This window comes from Catharus ustulatus, chromosome 24, assembly GCF_009819885.2.
Source record: "Catharus ustulatus isolate bCatUst1 chromosome 24, bCatUst1.pri.v2, whole genome shotgun sequence".
Taxonomy (NCBI): Eukaryota; Metazoa; Chordata; class Aves; order Passeriformes; family Turdidae; genus Catharus; species Catharus ustulatus.
Genome location: NC_046244.1, coordinates 7,710,205 through 7,734,792, shown reverse-complemented (window position 1 = coordinate 7,734,792; position 24,588 = coordinate 7,710,205). Strand labels below are relative to the sequence as shown.

General features: G+C 53.4%; 1 protein-coding gene across 2 annotated transcripts; it reads right to left on the bottom strand.

Annotated features, from left to right (window-relative positions):
- Positions 1–1,247: 1,247 nt before the first annotated feature.
- SPSB1 (splA/ryanodine receptor domain and SOCS box containing 1) lies at positions 1,248–24,347 on the bottom strand. Of its 2 annotated transcripts, none has more exons than XM_033079755.1 (3): positions 24,281–24,347; positions 5,667–6,481; positions 1,248–1,827 (listed from the first exon to the last, which is right to left on the bottom strand). In XM_033079755.1, the coding sequence occupies exons 2-3, from the start codon at positions 6,358–6,360 to the stop codon at positions 1,700–1,702; spliced, it is 822 nt and encodes a 273-aa protein (XP_032935646.1). In that variant the 5' UTR covers positions 6,361–6,481; positions 24,281–24,347; the 3' UTR covers positions 1,248–1,699. The 2 variants fall into 2 exon arrangements, with proteins under 2 accessions (XP_032935646.1, XP_032935647.1); XM_033079756.1 differs by lacking the exon at positions 24,281–24,347 and adding an exon at positions 13,232–13,401.
- Positions 24,348–24,588: the final 241 nt, after the last annotated feature.

Sequence of the window (24,588 nt, the reverse complement as noted above, 5' to 3'; positions counted from 1 at the left end):
CAACCCTGAGCTCTGCTCAAACCCTGCCCCAGGCTCTGCTCAAACCATGGGCTCTGTTCAAACCCTGTCCTGGGCTCTGCTCAAACCCTGCCCAAACCCTGCCCCAGGCTCTGTTCAGCCCTGGGCTCTGCTCAAACCCTGCCCTAAGCTCTGCTCAACTGGGCTCTGCTCAAACCCTGCCCTGGGCTCTGTTCAACCCTGGGCTCTGCTCAAACCCTGCCCAAACCCTGCCCTGGGCTCTGTTCAACCCTGGGCTCTGCCCAAACCCTGCCCTAAGCTCTGCCCAAATCCTGGGCTCTGTTCAAACCCTGTCCTGGGCTCTGATCAAACCCTGGGCTCTGTTCAAACCCTGCCCTGGGCTCTGCCCAACCCCTGCCCTGGCTCCTGCTGGGGCAGCTCTGCTCCCACCCTGTGCCCTCTCCCCTGGCCCAGCTCCCAGCCCACAGAACTTTCCTGGGTTCAGTGGAGATTGAGCTGGGCTGGGCAGAACAAAGCCTGGCCTGGATGGATTTAATCAGCTCATCCAAGGAGAATCCCCTGGCAGCGCCCTTGGAGGAACAGGAACATTTCCCTAAAGCCTCCCAGGGACAGGGGCAGAGCTTGGGGACAGCACCTGAGTGACAAAGCTGGTGCCACCCCACTGCCCAGCTCTGTCCCTCCCTGCTGCCCCAGCAGAGCCACAGCACAAGCTGCAGGCTCAGGCAGGAGTGTGAGGAGCCTGAGCAAAACCAGCCCAGCCCAAGGCAGCAGGGGAGGCAGAGCAGAGGAGGGAGCAGCACTGGGGAGAGACAAGCAGGGGCCACAACCTGTGAAACAGCAACAGAGCAAGGGGAGCAGCCCAGCACAGCCAGCAGCACCACAACCCCCTCCTCCAAACTCACAAGTGTCCTGGTGGTGGAAGGGCTCTTGGTTTTGGCATTTCAAGGGCTTGGGCTTGTACTTTTTATTTTTTAGCTTTGAAAAACTCATCAATTAATTCTTTATGGCATTCCAGACTCTTTCCAACTCTGCTGGCCATCCTGAGCCTTTCCATTCCTAGCACCCCATCTTAACATTTCAATTCCTAATGCCTCCTCTTCCCCCAAATTATGTTTTATTCTTCTACTCTCATTATTTTGTTATCACCCTCCCCTCTAGCTGGCACAGAAAATCCATTCCTCTGAGCCCCTTGAACCCAGGGGAGGCAGCAGAGCCTTTCCTAGGAGGAGCAGGGAAGCACAGAGCCTCTGTAGATGTTCCTTCTGTAAATGTGCTGGGGCAGGGACCTCCAGGGAGTGGCACAGGGCTGTGACACAGGGCTGTGACACCAGGATGGCCCCAGAGCCCTGTGACACCAGGACTGCCCTGTGACACCAGGATGGCCCCAGAGCCCTGTGACACCAGGGTGGCCCTGGCTGACACCAGGGTGGCCCTGGGCTGACACCAGGGTGGCCCCAGAGCCCTGTGACACCAGGACTGCCCTGGGCTGACACCAGGATTGCCCTGGGCTGACACCAGGACTGCCCCAGAGCCCTGTGACACCAGGGTGGCCCCAGAGCCCTGTGACACCAGGGTGGCCCCAGAGCCCTGTGACACCAGGGTGGCCCTGGGCTGAAGCAGGAGCAGGAATCCTCTGGCCAGCAGCTCCAGCAGTGGGGATTCCAGGAGGGCGAGCCCAGGGCAGCTCCATCCTTGCCTGGCCGTGTCCTGAGCAGCAGGGTCACTGGTAGAGCAGGTAACTCTTGAGGGAGGCTGGCAGGGGCAGCGTGGGGATCTGGGCCAGCCTGTCCTTGCCCAGCGCCAGCCGCACCGCGCGCCGGCACAGATCCATCAGGGGCAGGGGTTCAGCTGGGGAGAGACAGAGACAGGAACACACCTCAGCTGCTGCTCTGAGCCCCAGCACAGACACAGAGACATGAACACACCTCAGCTGCTGCCCTGAGCCCCAGCACACACACAGAGACAGGAACACACCTCAGCTGCTGCCCTGAGCCCCAGCACAGACACAGAGACATGAACACACCTCAGCTGCTGCTCTGAGCCCTCAATACAGACACAGAGACAGGAACACACCTCACCTGCTGCTCTGAGCCCCAGCACACAGAGACATGAACACACCTGAGCTGCTGCTCTGAGCCCCAGCACACAGAGACAGAGACATGAACACACCTCACCTGCTGCCCCTGAGCCCCCAGCACACACTGACACAGCCCTGAGCCAGCCACAGCTCCAGCTCAGCCAACACCAGCAGAGCTCAAGGGTTCTGCAGCTATTTATTCATTTTGTGTGAATGAAACAATCCTACAACAGCAGCTGCAAGTTCCTCCTCTGCAATTCCATTCATTCCAGCCAGAACACATCCTCTAGCTCCTGCCTCTTACTGCAGCACCCAGAAACTTCTTTAAGAGTCACTGAAGTGAAAGACTACAGCAGCCAGAGCATCCTGTGGGGTCAGGGTACCCCAAAATCCCCCTGATTTATCCCACACAGCTGCCAGCCCCTCATTTTTACAGCACAGCTCCCATGGAAAACAAAGCCATCTGTCAAAGCTGCAGGTTACTGTTTGCACTGTGACACTCCCCTCCAGAGGAGCCCCTCCTGCACAAACCCAGCAAGGATCCAAGCCTTTGGCTATCTTTTTCTGCATCCTGTACTTAAAACCCTGAACAAGATAATACAAGTTTTTCAGGAATGGCACACGGGGCCCTTGGCTGCTGAGGAGTCACTCACAGCACAGAGGGGACTGAGGTCAAACCAGAGCTGAAACATCACAGGGAGATTCACATTAGCTCCTCACAGCCTCTGCTGAGCCTGTCAAAGCTCACCTTGACACTGCTCAAGCCTGGGGGTTTGTCCTGCTCCCAGAGAGGGCTGACAAGATATCCCAGAGCAGATACCTGGGCATCCTTCATTGCCTGAGCAACATCACCCTGAACATCCTTCCATTGCCTGAGCAACATCACCCTGAACAACATCACCCTGAATATCCCTTCACTGCCTGAAAAACATCACCCTGACCATCACCCTGAACATCCCTCTATTGCCTGAGCAACATCACCCTGAACAACATCACCCTGAACAACATCACCCTGAACATCCTTTCACTGCCTGAAAAATATCACCCTGAACATCCCTTCATTGCCTGGCCAACATCACCCTGAACATCACCCTGAATATCCTTCTCTTGTCTGAGCAACATCACCCTGAGCAACATCACCCTGAACATCCTTCCATTGCCTGAACAACATCACCCTGAACAACACCACCCTGAACATCCCTTCATTGCCTGGAAAACATCACCTTGAACATCCCTCTATTGCCTGAGCAATATCATCCTGAACATCCCTTCACTGCCTTAGCAATAACACTCTGAACATCCCTCTCTTGTCTGACCAACATCACCCCGAACATCCCTCCATTGCCTGAACAACATCAACCTGAACATCCTTCTATTGCCTGAAAAATATCACCCTGAACATCCCTTCATTGCCTGAAAAACATCACCCTGAACATCCCTCTATTGCCTGAAAAATATCACCCTGAACATCACCCTGAACATCCCTCTATTGCCTGAAAAATATCACCCTGAATATCCCTTCACTGCCTTAGCAATAACGCTCTGAACATCCCTCCATTGTCTGAACAACATCACCCTGAACATCCCTTCATTGCCTGAACGACATCACCCTGAGCAACATCACCCTGAGCATCCCTCCATTGCCTGAAAAATATCACCCTGAACATCCCTCTATTGCCTGAACAACATCACCCTGAACATCCCCCCATTCCTGGGGCTCCTGCACCCCAGGAAATCTCCCTGTGCTGGGCACACTCCCAGCAGCACCCACGGGCACAGGGTGAGCTTGGCTCAGGAGCTGCACTTCTCACTCTGGTGGATGCCAACAGCTCCAGCAGCTTGCACTGCTCAATGCCAGATTTACCCAACTGTTCCACAGCTTCCCACACATGTTGTGTGTCTCAGCTGCACCCAGCCCTGCTCCTGGCCCATCTCAGCTCCCATTTGTGCTGTCCCTGCAGGGACAGGCTCCTGCAGCACACTGCACCTCAGCTCTGGCACTGCCCATCACTGCAGCACTCCTCTGGCAGTTTATTCTTACAGCCCTGGGGCACAAACTCGCTGCATTCAAAGCCTGCCCCAGCTCTGCTGTGCTCAGAGACAGCTGGGACAGAGGCACTGCCCAGCCAGCATCCCCAGGGACAAGGGCCTGACCTCCAGAGCCTTTAGGTATTCACAGAACAAACACTAAATCCCAGTTCAGTGCCCTTAAAAGGAGAGGATCTTCCACAGAGATTAGGATTTGTCCTCACCTAGCTGCACTGATAACCCAGCCTGACAGGAGAGCAAAAGAGAAAGCACACACACATCTTCCATTCACGAGCTCCACTCCCTGCTCAGTGCTGCTGCTGAGTGCTCAGAGCCAGACACCTTCCTTCCATCTGTGCCAAACCAGCATCACTGCTGGCCTGGTGCCACAGAGCCGCTCAGAGCACACCACAACCAAACCCAGCCCTGGAGGTGGCCCTTGCCTTGCTAAGTGCAGCTCTGCCAGCAATTCCACACACTTGCTGGCCTCCAGTGGAGCTCAGGTTTTGGCTTGGACCCTCCAGCAAAGCCTGGTTCCTGGAGCTGCTGACATCCTTCAGGCTGCTGGGGCAGAAGGAGCTGGGTTTGCTTTGGGTGAGAAAATGCTCTGCCAAGAGCTCTGTGTTTGCTCTCACAGAGTTGAGGGTTATTTCCCAACAGCAGATTTTGCTCCTGCCCCTGTGCAAGGCTCTCCTGGCCATTCTGACAGCTCAGATTTTCTGGTGGCAGCTTTGTTGTACTCAGGGTTTACCAGTGCTGGGCCAGCACCAGGACATCTCCAGCACAAACAGAAGAGCCCAACGTGCTACAGCCCTTGGACAGACACTTCTGGAATGCAGGGGAAACTACTCTTCATACCAATACTGCCAAATTTATTTCACTAGCAACATAAATCCAGATTTTAATCCACTTCCTTCACCTCTCTCCTCCACCCTACCCAGAGGACTGAGTCACAGTCTGGCCCCATGGGAACTTCTGACTATGAGAGATAACAGACTTTAGCACATTTGGACAGCCAAATTCATTACTAAGCTCAGCTAGAGATTGATGTGCCTGTTAGTAAAAGGCCTGGCATGCGAGTTGGGCTGACTACAGGATCCAGCCCCTGCTAAAAACGAGCACACCCTGCTCTGAGGGGCAGGGAAGGGAGCTACTCTTCTGAAAGATGAGGAGCATTCCCATTTTCTTACATGGGAAAATCTGTCCCTATTCTTGCCTGCACGGGATTTTAAGCATCCCTTCATTATCCATTTAAGGAAGGGGATTGTCTCAGTTTTCTGAAAGAGACACCAGGATTCCAGTGCCAGTGCTGCAACTGTCAGAAGAACCTTCCTGCTGCTCCTGGTAGCAATACAAGGTTCCCCATCCCTAGGGGCACAGCTGGCAGCACAGCTGGCAGCACAGCTGGCAGCCCCTTCTCCCAGCAAACCCCTGCCAAGCCCTGCCTGCTCCCTGGTGACAGCACAGGGCACTCACACAACTCTGTGTGTTTGTTCTGAGCTGCACCCAGCACCCTGGTGCTGACACAACCCTCAGCTCCCCGGGAAAAGCAGAGCTGGCACCCCATCCCAGCCATACTCACGGTCCAGTCCGTTCAAGTAGCACATCCGAATTTCACAGTGGCCCCACACCGCGCTCACCACCGGGTAGAGCTTTTTCCCTTTGAGTCCTCGAAAGGCAACCCCCATGTACTGCCCGTCCACGATGAAGCTCAGGGTGCCATCGTCCATGTCCAGCACCACCAGGAAGGAGTCCGGCACGATGAACGTCTCGTCCGGCTCCAGGAAGGCGGGGTAGGTTTTGCTGGGCTGGTTCTTGCCGTCGTGGTAGAGTCTGTTGCGCCCCAGGTCCCAGCCCCAGGACTCGTGGTTGTTGCCCACCAGGGTGGTGTAGCCCACGGAGTGCAGGGGCGCCTCGGCCGTGGCCACCCCGACCACGGCGTGGGTGCCGCGCTGGCGCATGGCCCAGGTGATCTGCCAGACGTGCAGCCCCCGCGTGTAGCCCACCTTGCCGCGGATGGCGTCGGTGCTCTGCGCCACCGGGTGCCGGTGGAAGATGAGCTTGTCGTCCTCCTTGACGAACACGTTGAGCGAGCGGTCGTCGTTGTTCCACGAGTGCAGCAGCTGCACCTCGTAGGACACGGGCGGCATGTCCAGCAGCAGGTCCAGCCGCGTGGGTTTGCTGTAGTCCAGCCCCTGCAGCTCCTGTTTCAGTGGTCTGTACACGGGGTCCCTCATGTCCACGGTCTTGATCCCACCTGTGACCTTCTGACCCATGGTGTGTCCTGCTCTCACCTCCTCACAGCCTCATGGATTTACCCGGCGGCTTCTGCTGTCATTCAGCCCCGCAGGAAAAGGTTGCCAGGAGACTGTCAGGATGTGCTCCCCTCAGTATTGCCTAATGGATGGAAAGAACAACAAGAGACAGGTTAAACATTAGCACCTTCAGCCTTGTGTGCCACATCCACAGAGCACAGCACTCATCTGTTTATCCCAGCATGGAAGGGGGGCACAAACCCACGTGCTCCCTTTTCAGCACAGAAATCCATGTGCTCCCTGTCCAGCAAGCAAGGTGTGCACAAATCCATGTGCTCCTTTTTCAGTACAGAAGGGGGGCACAAATCCACGTGCTCCCTGTCCAGCACAGGTCACTGTGCTCTATTTCCAGCACAGGAGGGGTGCACAGGTCACTCTGCTCCCTGTCCAGCAAGAAAGGGGTGCACAGGTCACTCCAGTGACCTGTCCAGTCCAGCACAGGTCACTCTGCTCCCTGTCCATTGATACAGGGCTGAGGAGAGAATTCTCTTCAACTAAAGCTGTGCTGAGTACCTTGCAGGCCTAGAACAGCAGACAAAAGCTGCTGTGTCCAGCCTTGGGGGACACTCATTCCAGCAGCTCCTGGTCCCTCTGCACCCCTGCAGCCAAGGATAAACCTGCTGCCTTTGTCTCAAGTGAGCAGCTTCTCTTTTCCAAGAGGAAAAAAAAAAAATCCCCAGTTTCAGTTGCAGAGTGCAGGGGGAGGAGCAAGATCCTTCTCACAGTTTAGCAGTTTTCCTTCCAGATTGCAGAGAAACCTCTGAAATGTTTAAGCCAGCTTGGCCAGGGATCCTTGCTCGCTCTGTGCACCTCTCCTCCAGCACTGCATCCACTGAAGGCTCTGCTCTCACTCAGCAGCACAAACAACCCTCTGTCACACAGCTGCCAAACTGGGGGCAGCTATTAGGAGAATTAGGAGTGGGAGGGGTGCAAACGAGCTTTCTAAGAAAAAAAAGTGTTATTTTAACATTTCCTGAAGTGAGGCAATCATGCAGCGCTCCTGCCAGCTGCAGTCACAACACTTACTCACTACCAAGGACCTCATCTGGCATAGAAAACAGCATGAATCAGATCTGGTTTAAAAATAAGATTACTGGACATCAGCAAGGCTTCAGCTAGAAGGTGAACAGGGAAGGCTCACGAATGTTCTGGGTCAGGGATCAGTTCAGCAGCTTCCCTACAGGTTTTACTGCTACTCCAAGGTATGCCAGGAGCTAAATCCCAATTCTGAAGTAACAAAGAGACAAGGCCACTTTTTCTTTCCTTACCCACATTTTTAAAAATCGTGGATGGAGAGGAAAATGCCTGAGACTCTTTAAAAGTCCCATCCCAATGCACAGGCTGCAGCACAGCTATTTCAGAATATCCAGATGTTGGGCACTGAGACAGGAGATGCCACTTAAATTGGCCCAACCACACTACCAGCTGCTGAGATGGCCACCACATCCTGGAAGGTAAATAAACACCATCCCCAACAGCAGAACAAATCCTGGGCTGTGCCAGGCAGCTGGAGAACAGCTGGAAACAAGGAGTGACAGCAAAGGCAGCTGAGGGAGGGCAGGGGCAGGCTCTGGGTGCCAGGGCAGGCTCTGGGTGCCAGGACATCACCCTGCCATGATTTAGCTGATGCTGTGCCCATCACCCAGGCACAGCCCTGGCTCTGCCAGCCCAAGGAACAGCAACATCTCCAACTAAGGATCCCAGCAAGGAGCCAGACACGAGCTGAGCTGCCCCAGCAGAGGCACACCAGTGCTGGCCCAACGCTGTCACTTAAAAAAGCTTCAGTGTGAGCAGTTTGGGACAGAGCCATCAGCTCCAGCTGCTGAGACAGAACCTGGGGCTCGCACAGCACCAGCACAACCCCTGGCACTCCCAGGCACCTGGACAAAAGCTGTCAACAAGGGACTGGCAAGGCACACGTGGAAGTCCACACAAATCCAGCTGTTGGAATTTTGATTAGGATGAGGGAACAAAACATTGGCAGAGATTTCCTGTGCAGTACATGTGAGAACACAGTGAAACAAGAACCAAAACAAAGCAGGCTGCAGGAGCACTGGTGCAAACCTCTTTAAAGCACAGAATACTCAGGAGAAGAGAGGGAACACAATTGTGCTCTTCATTACAAAACAATGCCGTGTTCATTGTGGTTTTACATCACCTACACTGCTCAGGACTCCTCCCCAGGCACACAGCTAACAGCAGGTGAAAGACAATGCCCAGAATAAAGAGTGAAAAAAGGGAAAAGGTTCAAACAAAGGGGGTGGTTAGAGTGAGAGCAGGTCAGGTACCAGCACCCCATGCCAAGACTGAAGTGCCACAGGGCTCCTTGTTAGGGAAAGACAAAAATTCCAGCTCACAGCTGGCTCTGCTGCTCCTGGCACCAGCCTGGGCTGGAGCTGCAGAGTGGCTCCTTGCCCTGCACTCAGGAACACAATTATGCCCCCACTTTGCAAAAGGAAAAGCACAAGACAACACAGGCACTTTCCTGCAGCAGGAGAGACAGAAAGGCTGCTCTGGTGAATTAATGGATTAATGCCCTGGGCAGTTTGATATGAGACACAGCCAGCCATGAAGGAAAAGATGTGCTGGGGAATTGGCTGCTTCAAAACCTTTGAACTGCTGCAGGTTTAAGCACAAATGTAAACATTGAAAGTGCTTTTATCTATCTTATCAACAGCTCAGGCTTGCTGCAACTCTGCTCTGCTTTACCAACAGGAGCTCATCCCATGGTGCTCACTCCTGCTATTTTCAGTTCTATTGTTAACCTTCTGGGCTCAGAATTTGGGCAATTAAATTCTAAGGGTGTCTCAGAGAAAAGTGTTCACTGCTGTTTTCAGAGAGAATTAGACCTCCCTTCCATTCAGGTGTTCAGAGCAGTCAGTTTGCCATGCTAGAAGGGAATGCCAGGCTCCAAAACAAATGCTTGCTGCAAACAGATCAAGGCAGGAGACAGCAGGGACATTTCAATGGAAGGCAAATCCTGCTGTTAAACAGGGAGAACACAGCTCTGCCAGTGAGACACTGCACGTGGTAGAGCAGAGCTGGTGCCCAGAAACTCAGAGAGCATCAACAAGAGCACATGAAAGATCCTCAACTCCTTCCTTACTGATCCAGCTTCACTTTATTTTTTGAGTCAGTTTACTGAGGCTTTATCTCCTTGCCATAACATTCATTAGGTGTACTCGTGCAGATAAGAGGCCAAACCTTTAAACAGCACACAGGCTCTGGGTGCTCTGCAGACAATGAATCAGAGCCCTGCCCTAGAGATTTCCAGCCTGGAACACACCTCAGGAGAAAAGGAAATCTGTACACTGCACATGGGCACTGACTTGCTTACAGCTTTAGAAGCTGAAACAAGGGATCCCAGACAGTGAATGGGACTTAAAAAACTCACTGTAGATTCACTCATGTTTCCATGATTTCATAGAAAAGCACAAAGAAAACTTGGTTAATTTTCTTGGGCTGCTCATCCTGCAAGCCAACAGCCAAAGGAGCCACACAGCTCCCACTCTGCTGGCTGACCCAGCAGGTATGAATTGCACAGCCAACACATCAGAAACCCCCAAATCCCCTGGACAATGCCTTCCCTTCTCCAGAACTGCTCCCACAGCAGGGATTCCCCCTCCTCCCCTGCTGGGGCTGAGAACAGACCCCTGACACAGAAAATCTGTGCAACAAGCTGAGGCCAAGGAGGATCAGCAATGCTGCAGCACATCCTAAGTGGGGGCAAGAGGGAAGGACTCACCTGGCTCTGACAGCACCCAAAGAGCCAGGACACTCCACTGACCCTGGTGACAATTCTGAGCATCAGAAACACAGTGAGTGACCTGCACTGGGTGTTTGTGCCTGCTGCAGAACCTGGGACAGGGCTGGCACACCTGGGCTGGCACACCTGGGACAGCACACCTGGGCCAAGCTGGTGCAATCACTCCAGCAGCATTCTGGCCCCATCTCCATCCCCACCCACTGAGCAGGGACCAAACCCAGGCAAAGACAAGCTCACCTGTGCTGCTGGAGCTCACCTGTGCTGCTGGAGCTCACCTGTGCTGCTGGAGCAGAGGGGACAGGAACAACTGCACCAGCAGCATGGCCAGAGCCAGTCTGGGAGTGCTGCAGCTCGCAGGGATCAGGGCTGGGCAGGCAGCCCTGGCTGCACAGCAGAGGTTTTGGCTGCCTTGCCCCATGTGGAGGAGGTTGCCACAGGGGCAGCTGGCCCAGCCCCACCTCCTGAGCTTGGCTCAGCAGGTTTGGCTGCTGGCAGGGCCCCGTGGCCTCTGCAGAAAGTGAAACTGCACTCACAGATCACGAGAGGTTGGGCAAGAGAGAGCTGAGAGGTGGCACAAGTCCCAGCAGGGAGAAAATGCTCAGCAGGGCAGGAGCCCTGAGAAGTCCCAGTGCTCCAGATGGGCAGGGAGAACAAGTGCTGGGTGCTGGGCAGGGCTGACCTGCTGGGCTGGAGGGTGAGTCCAGCCCTGAGCAAACAGCCCCATCCATGCCCTGAGCAGCACCAGGGGCACAGCTGGCACAGCTGGCAGGGCACAGGGCACTGCCAACACCCATATCCATGGGAATCAGCTCAAATGTGAGCACAGCTCCCTCCCAGTGCTCACCTTGGCAGGCTCAGGCTGCTCCTGCTGAGGGTCCCTGGCTGCTGCTGCAATGCTGGAGGCAGTGTGTCCCCATCCCTCCCAGAACAGCCCTGAGGTTTCTCAGAGCAGCACATCTGAGTCAATGAAAGCCTCAAGTAACAACCACCAAGCCACTTACCAGACACCAGCTTAAGCAAATTTCCACTGTCCACCTACCCAGCCAGTTCCTGTTAACTACAGCACTGCATAATCTAGCAGAAAAGAATCCCAAGCAACAGGAGAGAGCTTTGCAAAATATTTCCAAGGATGGAAGCGACTCAGAAGGAGTTCCAGAAGTTTGCACCAGAGATGATCTCTCCCATTGAAGGCAGGTCACAAACAGCAATTCTGGTTGCAGAGAAAAGGCAATTCTTTGCATGCAAGAAGTGAACTCGGGCTGGTTTTCCTCGCAGGGGAAGTTTGGTGGATGTTTCAAAGGTCATCAGGCTCGTTCCAGCTCTGCACAAGGCAGCTCATGAATGTCAAGTGCATGTTATAGCCCAGCACAAACCAAGACTCTTTAAAATAGCTGCTCACAGGCAGATTGCAGTCATTTGCCTGCTACAATTATATTTTTGGCATGAGGCACTGCTGGTCCAGCTTCCTATAGCCACCCCACTGAGGCCAGGATCCCCAGCAGCTCTCTGTCCCTTTTCCAAACCCACCCTGCATTAGTTCTGTCCTGCTGCTCTGGGCACAGCAGCATCACCAGGTTTAACAGCTGAGTTTCCCTCTGCATGTGAACAAGCCCTGCTTCCAGAAGAAGCCTCACAACCCTGGAATCCACACCTGGCACACTGCAAACACAACCCCCCAGTTTTCAATCCAAGCAGCACTGGCCAAACTGCCCTGCTTGCCTCTGGTTCTCCCTCCAGCACTGCAGCCTGGATAGCTGCATTTAGAGAGGCATTTCCTCCACAATTAAGCCACCATGAATTTTAAACAGTAAATGTTTACATCCAGAACTATCTGCATTAAAGAAGCCCACATAATTCAGAATCAGCCACCCTCTTGCATCCTCTTTTTTCTTATTTCCCCACTTAATTTGCAGCCTACACTGCCCACTGTCCATCCCCCATCTCTGTTTAAGTATCTGGACTCATTAGTTTTGCCTGATAATGAGGGGAGCAGTGGGTGGAAAGAATGAAGTTTGATGTTTCTATCTCTGCCCAGAGTTTCCACTCCTGTATCAAAAGCACTTTTTTGGCTATGACTGCAAGATTGGGCAGCACCACCACCAACCCATCAGGACAAAGTTCTTGATAACAAAGCACTGTTTTCCCCCAAAAACAGCTCATCAATCACTGTGGTTTCTCGCTAGCAGCAGCTGCATTAAAAGAAATCCATGTTCTCAGCAGTCACCCCCAGAACTCCCCAGGTGACAGCAAAGGGACTTTCTCAAACAGATGCCTTGAAAATGCCCACAGTGAGGACACAAAATCCTGTGCCAGGAGACAGCCCCAGCAGGATTCCTCCTCCCAGGGAGCTGGAGCTATTTAAATATTAAGGTTGTTCAGTTACTGTCTCTTCCTTTTTTTCATGTAAGGATGTCACTGCTAACAGTAAAGCAAAAAATCCCCAGAGCAGAGCAGCTGCCAAGCCCCAGATTACTCAGCCTGTTACCCTCAAACACGTTTATTGTGTCTGCAGCTCCAGCACATTTATTTACACCAAGCACTGCTCTGCCAGAAGGGAAGTTGTGCAAGTGTCTGGTACTGCTCATCACTGCAGGAAAGGCACCACTGAAATCTGGGACTACAACAAATCACTCCTGGCCCATTGCAACAGAGCCTCCAAGCAGATTCCTGCAGCCCAGGACTGGGTGCTGGGTGATTCAGAGCCCAGAGCAGCACACTCAGCAAAATCAGAACTGGAGTTCTGCTGCATCCCTGCTTCCCTGGCACTCAAGTTTTATTTTCTCTCTCACCAGTTTACTCCAAAACCAGGCTGCACAACCTCTGGGCAGCCTGCTCCACAGCTGGGCAAGCTTTGGACAAATCTTCTCATACTTGGGGTTATGCACCTTCCTCCCTGTTCAAGTCATTCCAGTTCCTTAACCAGCCAGGCTGAATTTTGTGTTAATCCTCAGGCCAAATAAATTCTAAACAAGTGAATCCAAGCCCTTGTCCCAGCTGTCAGTGCCTTCATACCACACAGAAAATTACTCCAAACATGGATTCAGCTCACATGCCTTATTGTCTTACCTTGACACATGCAAAACTCACCATTCCTCTGTAATATTTACCCAGATCTCCTCATCCTGGGCTTCCTAAATGCTGAAAAAAAAGGACTGAAGTGGCATCCTCGTGTATGAAGAGCCAGTGGATCTTTCACACCTTGAACTACAGATTCAGGTCCTTCCTGTCCTGAGGTCTGTGGAGTCTGAGGCTGTCACCACTGAAGACAAAAGCCTCACAAGAGGAGACAGCTGAGTCACTGAGGAAGTGACTTTTTTCACACTGTTTAGGAAACCATTCTGCTCACTTGGCAGAGGGATGTTTCCAGCAGTGAACACCCTGCAGTGCATCCAGGGGCTCAGCACAGTGGTGGCAGGTCCAGAGCAGGAACCCCAGAGCCTGGCAGGTTCTGTGGTGCCTCCACAGGTAAAACCACTTTCCATGTGTCCCTCAGGGGGTCTGCAAGTCCCAGCAGGAATTTCCCTGCCCCTGCTCTGAAATGAGACCTTGGAGCATGACCTGCACGCTGATGCTGCATCACACAGTTCTTGTAACACTCTGATGGTGACAGCATCTCTTCTTGCACGCCCTGGCCACTGGCCAAGCCAGCCACAGCCTGAGTTCAGGAATTCTCCACCTCCTGAAGCCACCTGGCACACAGCAGGGCTGTGCTCAGCCTCATCCATCAGCTGTCCTCCCTGGGAGCCCCACATCTCCCTCCAGGGAGCTCTGCAGGAACAGGGCTGCTCTTTTCATGCTCTTTTCAAGTGGGAAAGATGAAAGCCACAGGCTGGATGCTCACATGAGCCTCATGCTCAGCACAAGGCTTTGAAGGCAGGAAGGAACAATTCAGTCTGGCTCAGGGACACAGAGAGCATCACTGCCCACAGTGTCTGCAGGGCTGGGCTGTGCTCAGCCTTTGCTCCTGCTCTGCTCAGCCTTTGCTCCTGCTCTGCTCAGCCTTTGCTCCTGCCCTGGGCTCAGCTCTGCTCAGCCCTTTCCTCCTGCTCTGCTCAGCCCTTTCCTCCTGCTCTGCTCAGCCTTTCCTCCTGCTCTGCTCAGCCCTTTCCTCCTGCTCTGCTCAGCCCTTTCCTCCTGCTCTGGGCTCAGCTCTGCTCAGCCCCTTTTTCCTCCTCCTGCTCTGCTCAGCCCTTTTTTTCCCTCCTACCCTCTCTGCTCAGCCCCATTTTTTTCCTTCTCCTGCCATTTGCTCAGCCTTTTTTTTTCCTCTTGCCCTCTGCTCAGCCCCATTTTTCCTCCTGCCCTGGGCTCAGCCCTTTTTTCCCCCTGCCCTCTGCTCAGCCCTTTTTTTCCTCCTCCTGCCCTTTACTCAGCCCTTTTTTTCCTCCTGCTCTCTGCTCAGCCCTTTTTTTTCCTCCTGCCCTCTCTGCTCAGCCTTTCCTCCTGCTCTGCTCAGCCCTTTTCTTCCTCCTGCTCTCTGCTCAGCCCTTTTTCTCCTCCTGCCCTGCTGCACCTCTGACAGCTCCAGCTGGAGGGAGAACAGCCTGCACAAAAAAACAAACAAACAAACACTGTGCACTGATACCTGACTGGCACCTCCCTCCCCAGGTGAGGAGGGATCTCATCCTCACTCACACCAAGCAGGGTCCAGGAGCTCCCAGCTCTCAGATTTGTTTCCAAGGAACATGGAATTACCTCCAAGATAAAACCAGCAGTTTTATTATCAAAGTTAACTAGGCACTTTGCTTTGAAATACAGTTTCTTCCCCTGCATCAAAGGGTTGTTAATTTTAGTCTTGTAGCAAAAAAAAAAAAAGAAAAAACAAAAGGAGAAGAAATGAAAGCAGCATCTGCTTGGAAGAGATGAATGCAAGATAAAAGGTGTCTGTGACAGAAAGCTGGCAGCAGCCTTATGTTTTCTATTCAAGTTTAATCTGGGAACAACAACCACCCTTAAACATAACAAAAGCTGTGGAAAAACCCTTTCCAAGTCCAACAACACAGCCAGAAGATGCAGTTTCTCTTCTCCAATCACTGCAGCAGGCAGCTGAGGTGAAGAGCCCAGACAAATCCAAGGGTGATGGCACAGAGCAGTGCCCAGAGGTGTGCCAGCACTCAGCAAAGCACCCAGCCCAGCCAGGTGAGCCCTCCACCACCAGGAGCACACACAGGGCAGGGAGGGATCACCCAGCAGCTCCCCAGGGCTGGGCTCAGGGTATTCCTGGCAGACAGATTGCTCAAGAGACAGCTCACAGTGCCAGCTTTACTGGAACCCACTCAGCAGCTCCCCAAAGCACAGCCTGGGATCACACTGCACTGCTGACTTGTCATTAGCCAAAAAAAGGGTAATGACATGGTTGGACTCTGTGTTTAGCTGTAATTGAGCTGGGACATCCCATAATTAGGGAGAGACACTGCACATCTCACTGGTGCAGCCCCAGTGATGCAATGCTCTGCCCTCACCATCACCTGAAAGGCTCCTGGAAATTGCTGGGCTGGTTTTGGGGTGACCCAAAAGCTTTGGCTCCTTAATCACCCACCAAAAGGCTTCACACAGCAGCAGTTTTAAGAATTCTTTCCAGCTTGCCTGCCTGAAGTTCTACCCCTGCAAAAGCTCAACGAGACAAATCATATCTGAAAGTGCAGAGCACACCAAAATGAGGAGATAAAAGCACATTACACAAACTGTGGCTGCAGGAATGCACATGCTGCTTTCACAGCACATCTGCACTGTAAGGTGGCCAGATATCCCAGAGCAACTTTTTCCTGGAAATAGCATTTGTGGTAACACAGAACAAATGTTTTTGACAAAAAAAAAGTGCCCAAGACATGCAGTGCAGCATTGCCCCTTAGTCTTACTGGGACACACTCAGAAATTCACTCCTAAGCAGCAGCTCCACAAGCTTGAGCTCTGTAAATCCAGGGATATTTAAGTGGTTCCTCAGCAGCTCCAGTGTGCCAAGACTCAGCTGCAGCTCCAGCAGATTCTCCTGCAGGGGAGGAAGGAACAGCCCTGCTCAGGTCTGAGCTGTCTGGTGGTGCAGGGAATGCTGAAGTGCTTTTTATCCCTTCCCTTCCCACCCTCCAAACGCTCTGACACCACCACAGAACCCTGAGTAAGCAGGGTCTGAAGAACATGCCTGTCCCTCCTCCTCCTCAGCAGACTAAACTGTGGCTTCCCCTCCGAAACAACAAAATTCCACACCTGTAATTACACCAACAGCTCTGCTGGGACCATCCAGCCCTTGCCATCTGGGTCCTTTCCAGCAGGAAAAGCTCTCAGTGCAAGGCACAAGCAGCAGGGCAGTCAGGGATGGAACACTCCTGAGCCCTTATCTCAGCACCAAACAGCTGCCAGCACTGCCACAGCTCAAAGCCAAGACAAAAGTGCACAGCCAACCTATCCCCCCTGCATACCACAGCACCACAGGTCCTCAAAAGTCAACATGCCTTCCAAATAAGTGTTTAACATAAACATTTGTAGAGTCACTTAATTCCTGGTGAACCCAGCTATTTGATGTGGGCCACAGAAAGCTCCCATGACATCAATGGAAAGTTTCCAGTTAGAAAACCAGGCTTGGAGCAGATTAATAGAAGTTAAGAAAGAGATGAAGAAACCTTGTAGGAGCACTCAGAAGATCTGTTCTTGAGCAAGATGCACTCACTACAAGCAGAAGAGAGGAGCTGCCTTGCTTTTCCAAAGTTTAGAGATCAAGAACAGCAGAGATAAGGCAGTTTTGCTGGCTGCTGTCCCCAGTGTGCAGGCTTCTGTCTTGTCTGAGGCTGCTCAAAGTATGCTCAGCTGTTCCTTGGCTGCTGCTGAAGTTCTTGTTCCTCCTCTGGAGGAGGCTGGATGGCTTGGCCAAGATTTGCTGTGTGCAAACACCACTTTGAAAGCAATGACAAAGCCACTGCCACCCCCCTTCCATGCACCACAGCAAGATGTAAACTGTCTGGGACACCCAACAGAGCCACCACATCCAGCAGCCTTCTCCTCCTTTAAAACCTCACACCAGACCAAACCCACCTTGGGGTTTGATTCCTGCTCTCAGCTCATGGCACTGCTGCTGATGTTCAATAAAGCACAAACTGAACCCCCTGCAGGTAACACCAACCCCTTGAGATCCTAACCCAGACTGGACCAAGCTGGCTGTGGAGCTGTTCACCCTGCAGAATCCATCTGAGCACAGAGAACTGGACTCCTCTGTCAGACCTGCAGGCAGAACAGGGCTCCACTGAGGGACCTGCAAAGCCACCTTGTCCCTGCTGCCAACCTGCCACCTGCTGGGCCACCTGGGCCCCAGGACTTCCACTGGGCACCTCAAACCTGGCCCAGACACCATTCCTGTGACAGACTCACTGTGGTGCTCCTAGGTGTGCCAGAACAAGAGCACACTGAACATTCTCCTGCTGAGAGGGTTTTTATGCCAACACAATCACTGCCTTCTGCTGGGCTGCTCTGCACCTTGACATGGAGGCTGCCATGGGGCCAAGGATTCTTCCAGAACCAGTCTAGACTGAGGGTCAGTTGGTGTTTTTGCCAAGTTTGAAGACAGCCTAATCCAAATAACATAAGAGCACATGCCTCTGAGAGTGCAGGCTGGAATACCTTCCTCTCCACCTGAGTGACCAAAGCTCAAACCCCATTCTCTATCTCAAACACACAGGGGGATTTGTCCTCAGTCCTAAAACACAGCACATTGCTCTCAGTGCCCACCTGCTTCAAGAAATCCCTTCTACCTAAAGCTCCAAGAGTCATTCAGTTCTGATTTCTCACCAAAACTCACAATTATTCTCCATTTGAACAGAAGAGTGCTGCTGTATTTACCCAGCAAACACAACGCAGCAGAGGATAAGCCATGCACCTCACTTTGCTCCTGCTGCTCCTAGGGGCATCCCAACAGCCTTGCCACACCTCTGGCCTAAAGCCCACCCTGCTCAGGGGCTGCTGCCACGTCCCAGTGTGCAGCCAGTGGAAATTCTGCTGAAGGCATGGACTCTGTGCCACAGCAGCAGGCTGAGCTGCTCTGCCTGGAAGGGAACACCAGCATGGCCCAGGAACCACATCCCTACACCCAGGGGCAAAGATGGAAAGCACCTCCTGAGCCACAGCCAAAGTCCTTTCTGCAGAACACACAGCACAAAGTCCTCACAGAAGAAATACCTGCACCAGGTGTGCATTCAGGTGCACCCAGATTTCCTTCCAGCAGCAGACCCACAGAGCTCCTTGCAGCCAAACATCTGGAGGTCTCTGCCCTCCTGGAGTGACACAGCACAGCTCTGGAGCCTGGATCCCAGCTGCACAAGCCCAGCCTCCCTGCAGATGTGGGCACTGCTCCTTGCAGGCAATCTCCCCAGGTGTCCCTCCCAGGGCAGTGTTGACACACAAAGCTGTGCCTCCTGCCCAGCCAGTTCTGTGTCACACCAGGCTCCAGCAGATCACCAGATAAAGGATTTGCCATTGCTGCTCCTCACACCTGGACCTGCCCCTCAGTCCCAGCAGAACATCTGCAGCCAGCTGCCATCCTGCTGGGATCAGGGACACCAGGACAGGCAGGGACACCAGGACAGGCAAGGCAGTGGGACAGGGAAGATGCAGCTGAGTGAACATCCAGGAAAGATCTCCATTCCTTCCAAAGCTGCTCCTTGACACACTTAAAAAAATTCAACTATTTAGCAGCTTGTTGGTCCTTGAGTGGATCATCTGAATGCCAATTAACTAAGGCAGCTACCAAGAAATGGCAGTATCCAATTCCCAGGATTACACCAAAACATAATGTAAAACATACATTAAAAACACACAAGATACACAGCTTGCCCTTTCTTCTTCTCCCCACCTCAACCTTCAGCAAGTCAAACCCAAAAGCACATTACAGTGCTTTTCCCCATCACCCAGGCTCACAGGCACTTCACAGCAGATCTCTGCCCCTTTTCTAAACTTCTGCACAGCAGCTGTACCTTGGCAGGCCAAGTGGCACATTCCTAACCTCGCAGCAATATCCTGCTGGAATTGGGGCCATGTGTGCAGCCCTGCTGCCCTTCTGCTCCCAGGCTGCAGCCTGAGCTGGGCTGGGGGATGCAAGAACCTGTACCAGGGGCAGCTCTGGGGCTGAAACCACCCAGTTCTGATCCTCAGGAACAGGGCTGAAACCACCCAGTTGTGGTCCTCAGGAGCAGGGCTGAAACCACCCAGTTGTGGTCCTCAGGAACAGGGCTGAAACCACTCAGTTCTGATCCTCAGGAACAGGGCTGAAACCACCCAGTTCTGGTCCTCAGGAGCAGGGCTGAAATCACTCAGCTGTCCATCTGGTCCTTGCTGCAAGAGGGAAGCACAGCACTCCAGGAAGGCTGAGAGGGACAGAGAGCAAAGTGCAGTGACACTGGGGGGACACCAGGAAAGGGAGCAGTGACACCATGGGGACACCAGGACATGGGGCAGTGACACCAGGACATGGGGCAGTGACACCCCAGGGATGCCAGGACATTGGGCTGTGACACCAGGACATGGGGCAGTGACACCCTGGGGACACCAGGAAAGGGAGCAGTGACACCCTGGGGATGCCAGGACACGGGGCTGTGACACCAAGAAAGGGAGCAGTGACACCAGGAAAGGGAGCAGTGACACCCTGGGGATGCCAGGACAGGGAGCAGTGACACCAGGACATGGGGCAGTGACACCCCAGGGATGCCAGGACATGGGGCTGTGACATCAGGACATGGGGCAGTGACACCCTGGGGATGCCAGGACAGGGGGCTGTGACACCAGGACATGGGGCAGTGACACCCTGGGGACACCAGGAAAGGGAGCAGTGACACCAGGACACGGGGCAGTGACACCCTGGGGATGTCAGGACATGGGGCTGTGACACCAGGACATGGGGCAGTGACACCCTGGGGACACCAGGACAGGGAGCCCAGTGCTCAGGGTGACAGCAGCTCGTGCCCATCCCACCAGCCCAGCACAGAAAGCCCCAGCAGCTCCAGTTCCTGCCCACAGGCACCCAGCCAGGTACTTTCTGGATCACCCAGGCCCACAAGCTCTTCTCAGCACAAGGGTCAGCAGGTTTATTCTGCAGCTGGTGGAGTTTACAGGAACTGGGACACAGACACGAATCCTCCCAGTTCAGCTCACCTCTCCCCAGCTGGCCACAAAGTTCTGAGCATTTCTTACAGGGGCACCTCCTGAATCTTCCAGTCCCAGATGCAGGACTGCCCTGGGTTAGTGTGCAATCTCTGCAATAAGTAGATTTTGATTTACAAGAGGCCATTCAAACCAGAATTTATCCACAGTGAAGTTTGCAGGAGTTTAAACCAAGAATTTCTAAACATCTGAGACCAATGCAGCCTTCTCATGTAGGGAACAGCTTGGCCTTACCCCTTGCTTGCTTTTCTTGGCTGTTTACCATCTGTGGCTCACGTTCTTCAGAACGAAGTTGTTTCTGCAGTTTTTGTGCAACTGAGTGCCTTTGTACATTTATGGTGTCAAGGCCCCATCTGGGATCTCCTCAGGACAGATTCCTGCCTTGATAACATACCAGCTCTCCAAAGAAAGCAGTTTGCAGCTAACATCCACACAGCTGCTCTGACTTAGAAGCTTCATCAAATTCCCCTTCCAGGCTAAAAGAAAAAGCCCATGTTTGGTAACTCCATGGAGACATTACCACCTTCTGCCCCAAAGCTCTCAGTTCCTCTCACTGGTATAGGGCACATGGTGGTGGTTGAAGTCTTTCTGTTTGTTTAAGTAAAAAGATCTCTCCTTAAAGAGAAAGCTTTGTAAGAGGACAAATAAATGTGTCACTCTCTCCTGCCAGGGGAAGTTTTAGTGTTATACAGCAGCACTGCTTCAGCTTGAAGTCTGTCTTCCCATGTTGTAGAACAAAAAAAAAAAATCCTCACAAAGCCACAAGACAAGGAAATATCTGTGGACAAGACTCTCCAGCACCAAGGAAAAAAGCCAAGGCAAAGACATGTGCCTGTTTATTAAATGAGAAAAAGATGCTGATCCAAAAAAACTCTGAAACTGCCCTTCAATGCTGCAGAATACAACAAAAAAACAGAAGGGAGGATGATGAGGATCTTCCTCATGAATGGAACACACCAATGCCTTGCCAAACCCCAGCTCCTCACCGTGGCACTGTGCACAGGTCAGAAAACATTTCCCACCTTTCCCATCCCACTGCCAGAATAAAATAAAGCCTGGTATCAGCATCCATGGCAGCTGCAGCTACCAGACATTAATTTTAAAGCATTACCTTTATTCCCTGGCCACAAGGACCAGCTGGCCTGAAGGGCAGGCCAGTCCCAGGCAGGACAGAGTGTGACAAAGCTGTCCCCAGCACTCAGCTCTGACACCTGCTCATCATCCTTCCCTCTCCTCCTTCCAAAGGAAGGGCTGTGCAAGGGCAGCCTCAGCACCCAACCCCAGGGAGAGCAGGACTTTATTCCTGGCCAGCTGAGCTCTGCCAGTGCCTCTCTCTCTGCCCCCAGTGCTGGGGCTGCACAGCATCCAGCCCACACCAAACCAACCTCACCACGGAAATTCTTCTTGTATCTCCTTCCCTCAAACCCGCCAGAGTTCAGGCAGCCCATGCCACCCCAGAGCTACAGATAAAAGCAGTTCCTGTGCCCAATTAACACCCAGAATGAGGATTTTTCCTTTTGCTGTAAAAACCACTTAGTCTGCAAGAGCATTTTCTGACCAATGCCACAGACCAATTTACTTCATCCCAGGAGTTTCCAAAGCATTACCATTAAGGGCAGAGCAGCACAGAGTTAAAAGGGAATGGATGTTTTAGTAGTCCCTGGGAAAACACAGTGAACAGTGGCACATTTTCCCCACCATGTGCTTGGAAACTATTATTTTTTAGCTATATTTTCTCACACTCAGCAGAGAGTATTTGACCACTACCTGTAGCACATATTCCATCTTTGTTAAGAACAACTGCACTCCTCCCCCAGCAATTATTCATGGAAACAGAGGCAGCTGAAGCAGTTACTCACAGAGTAACTCAAGGGAAGATTTCTTTGTTTTCCAGAGCAGTGCAGTAACTGGAAGTGAGTCAACACCTTGACATGAGCTCATTCTGCAAAGGCCACCAGCAAAGGAACCCAGTGACTGCAGTCTGGTACCAGACACTTACTCACTTTTATTCTGCAGGCATCACACAGCTTTGTCTGAAGGCAGCTGGTGTCTGGCTCCTGACTTGGCAGGGTGAGAGCTCCATCACACACCTGGGAGCACAGAGGAGCAGGGCAGCAGCTCCACAGCACAGAGCAGCTTTGGGGAGCTCACAGCTGCACCCAGCTGCTGCTGCACTGCTCTGCCAGGCACTGCATGCACGAGGCTCCTGCCACAGGACACAAAGATAAAGCTCAGCCCAGCTGAAATCCTCTCACTGGTCCAGTGAATCCTCACCCCTTGTCAGCACAAGCCCTGGGTGGCTCCAGGCTCAGTAAGTACAGGAATACTAAAACCCAAAATTATACCCACCACTTGCATTGGCCTCTCAGAGCCCAGCAGATGCCAATTCCAGTGAATGCAGAGGCATCAGCCACAAAACCTGACCAAGACACAAACCTCAGAGAGCCACAGAACACACTCCATTCCACATTTATATTCTTCAAAAAGTACATTGTGACTTGGAATATCATCTGTCAGCACTGTCTGCGCTCAGTCACAAACCCTGGCACAGAGTCCTCACTGGCTCATTAGCTACAGATTTTAAATTCTAGGAACTTAATGAATTCTTAATTAGCCTTCACAAGACAAGCAGACTGCTTTCACTTTTTCTGAGGAAAGGAAATAGGGTCCAGGGAAAAAGCCAACCCAGACACAGGAGAGCAACAGGCAGAAGGCAATCCCCACATCCAGCAGCAGGCAGTGACTGCACACAAACACAGCAGCATCAGCTGGCCAGCTCCTGGAACACGAGCACAAGTATCCAGCAGGAGTTTACAAACAGCTCCAAAGCACATTATAGTGCACTTCGGTAACCCCAGAGCAGAGGGAGGCTGCAAAGGCTGCTGCACTGCAACAGCACAGCATCCCCCGAGGATCACGCTGCTCACTTCATCCCTGCCTTTGCAGGGAGAGGAGTGAATTGCTGCTTTATGCATCCATCACCAGCAGCACCTCGAGCCTGGCAGGGCCAGCAGGGCAGGGATAGGGCAGGGAAGATGCTGCTCCACTTCAGCACTGCCATCCACTCTGCAAACAGCAGCATTCCCTGCTGCTCCCTTATTCACTCACCACTGAAAAATCCTTCCCTGCAGGCTGGGAGAGCCCCTGTGCCCATCCTAGAGCCAGACACTCCTGCTGCAGGGCACCGGGGGTTCTGGTGATGCTGCAGCCAGATTACAACAACACCAGCAAGTCTGAGCTGTCTGTGCTACTGAGCTTTGCAACGCTGCATCTGGTGTGGAAATCAGATGTTACAGGGCTGGGAAAGACACAGATTACTCCTGGGACAAAAGGTTCATTGAGCCATCCCGCATCGCTATCATGGAAAAAAAAAAAAAAGTGAAAAAAAAAAAAGTGATCTTTCTCCAAGAGCAACTCCCATATTTACAATCATTTTGTAAACTTCCTTATCTAGATACACGGCTCAGACAGTTCACAGCTTTTGAGAACCGGGCACGGCCACCAGGCTGCCCACCTGAGCCAGGGGACAAGGACAAAACACGGCACGGTCCAGCAGGAGGCTGCAGCAAGGCTGACCTTACCACAACAGCCCAGCTTCTCCAGACAGAGCATTATGTAAGTCCCGTTGTGTTCGCAGAGGTTTGTGCGAGAACAGACACAGGGCAGGAGAGGCGGCTCCGGGGCGGTAACGCAGCCCCGCACACAGAGCTCCGGGGAGCCGGAACGATCGGTACCGGGTACCGGCCCTGCATCCTCATCATCCTCTCCATCCTCATCATCATCCTCATCGCCCCCATCCCCCGGGCCGCGCTCCGGGAGCCGCCGCCAGGGCTCGGCTCGGCCCGGCCCCGCAGCTGGCACCGCCCCGGGAGCCGCTCCCTGCGGGCACCCAGAGCCCGCCGAGCCGCCCCGCTCCCCGCCCGGCCCCGCTCCCCGCCCGGCCCCGCTCCCCGCCCGGCCCCGCTCCGCTCCTACCGTGCCCGGGCTGCCCTGCGGACCATGGCCGTGCCGGGCCGTGCCGTGCCGTGCCGTGCCCGGGCAGGCCGAGCCCCGCGCCCGCTGCTCCCGGCGCGCCCAGCGGGGCCGGGCCGGCATCACATGGGCCAAATAGCGCCCGGCACGGCCCCGCTCCGCCCCCGGCACGGCCCGGCACGGCCCCGCTCCGCCCCCGGCACGGCCCGGGGCGCGGCCGCTCCGCCCGGGCAGCCCCGGCGGCAGGCGGGGCCGGGAACGGAACGCGGCTGGGAACGGAACGGGGCTGGGAACGGAGCAGGGCTGGGAAC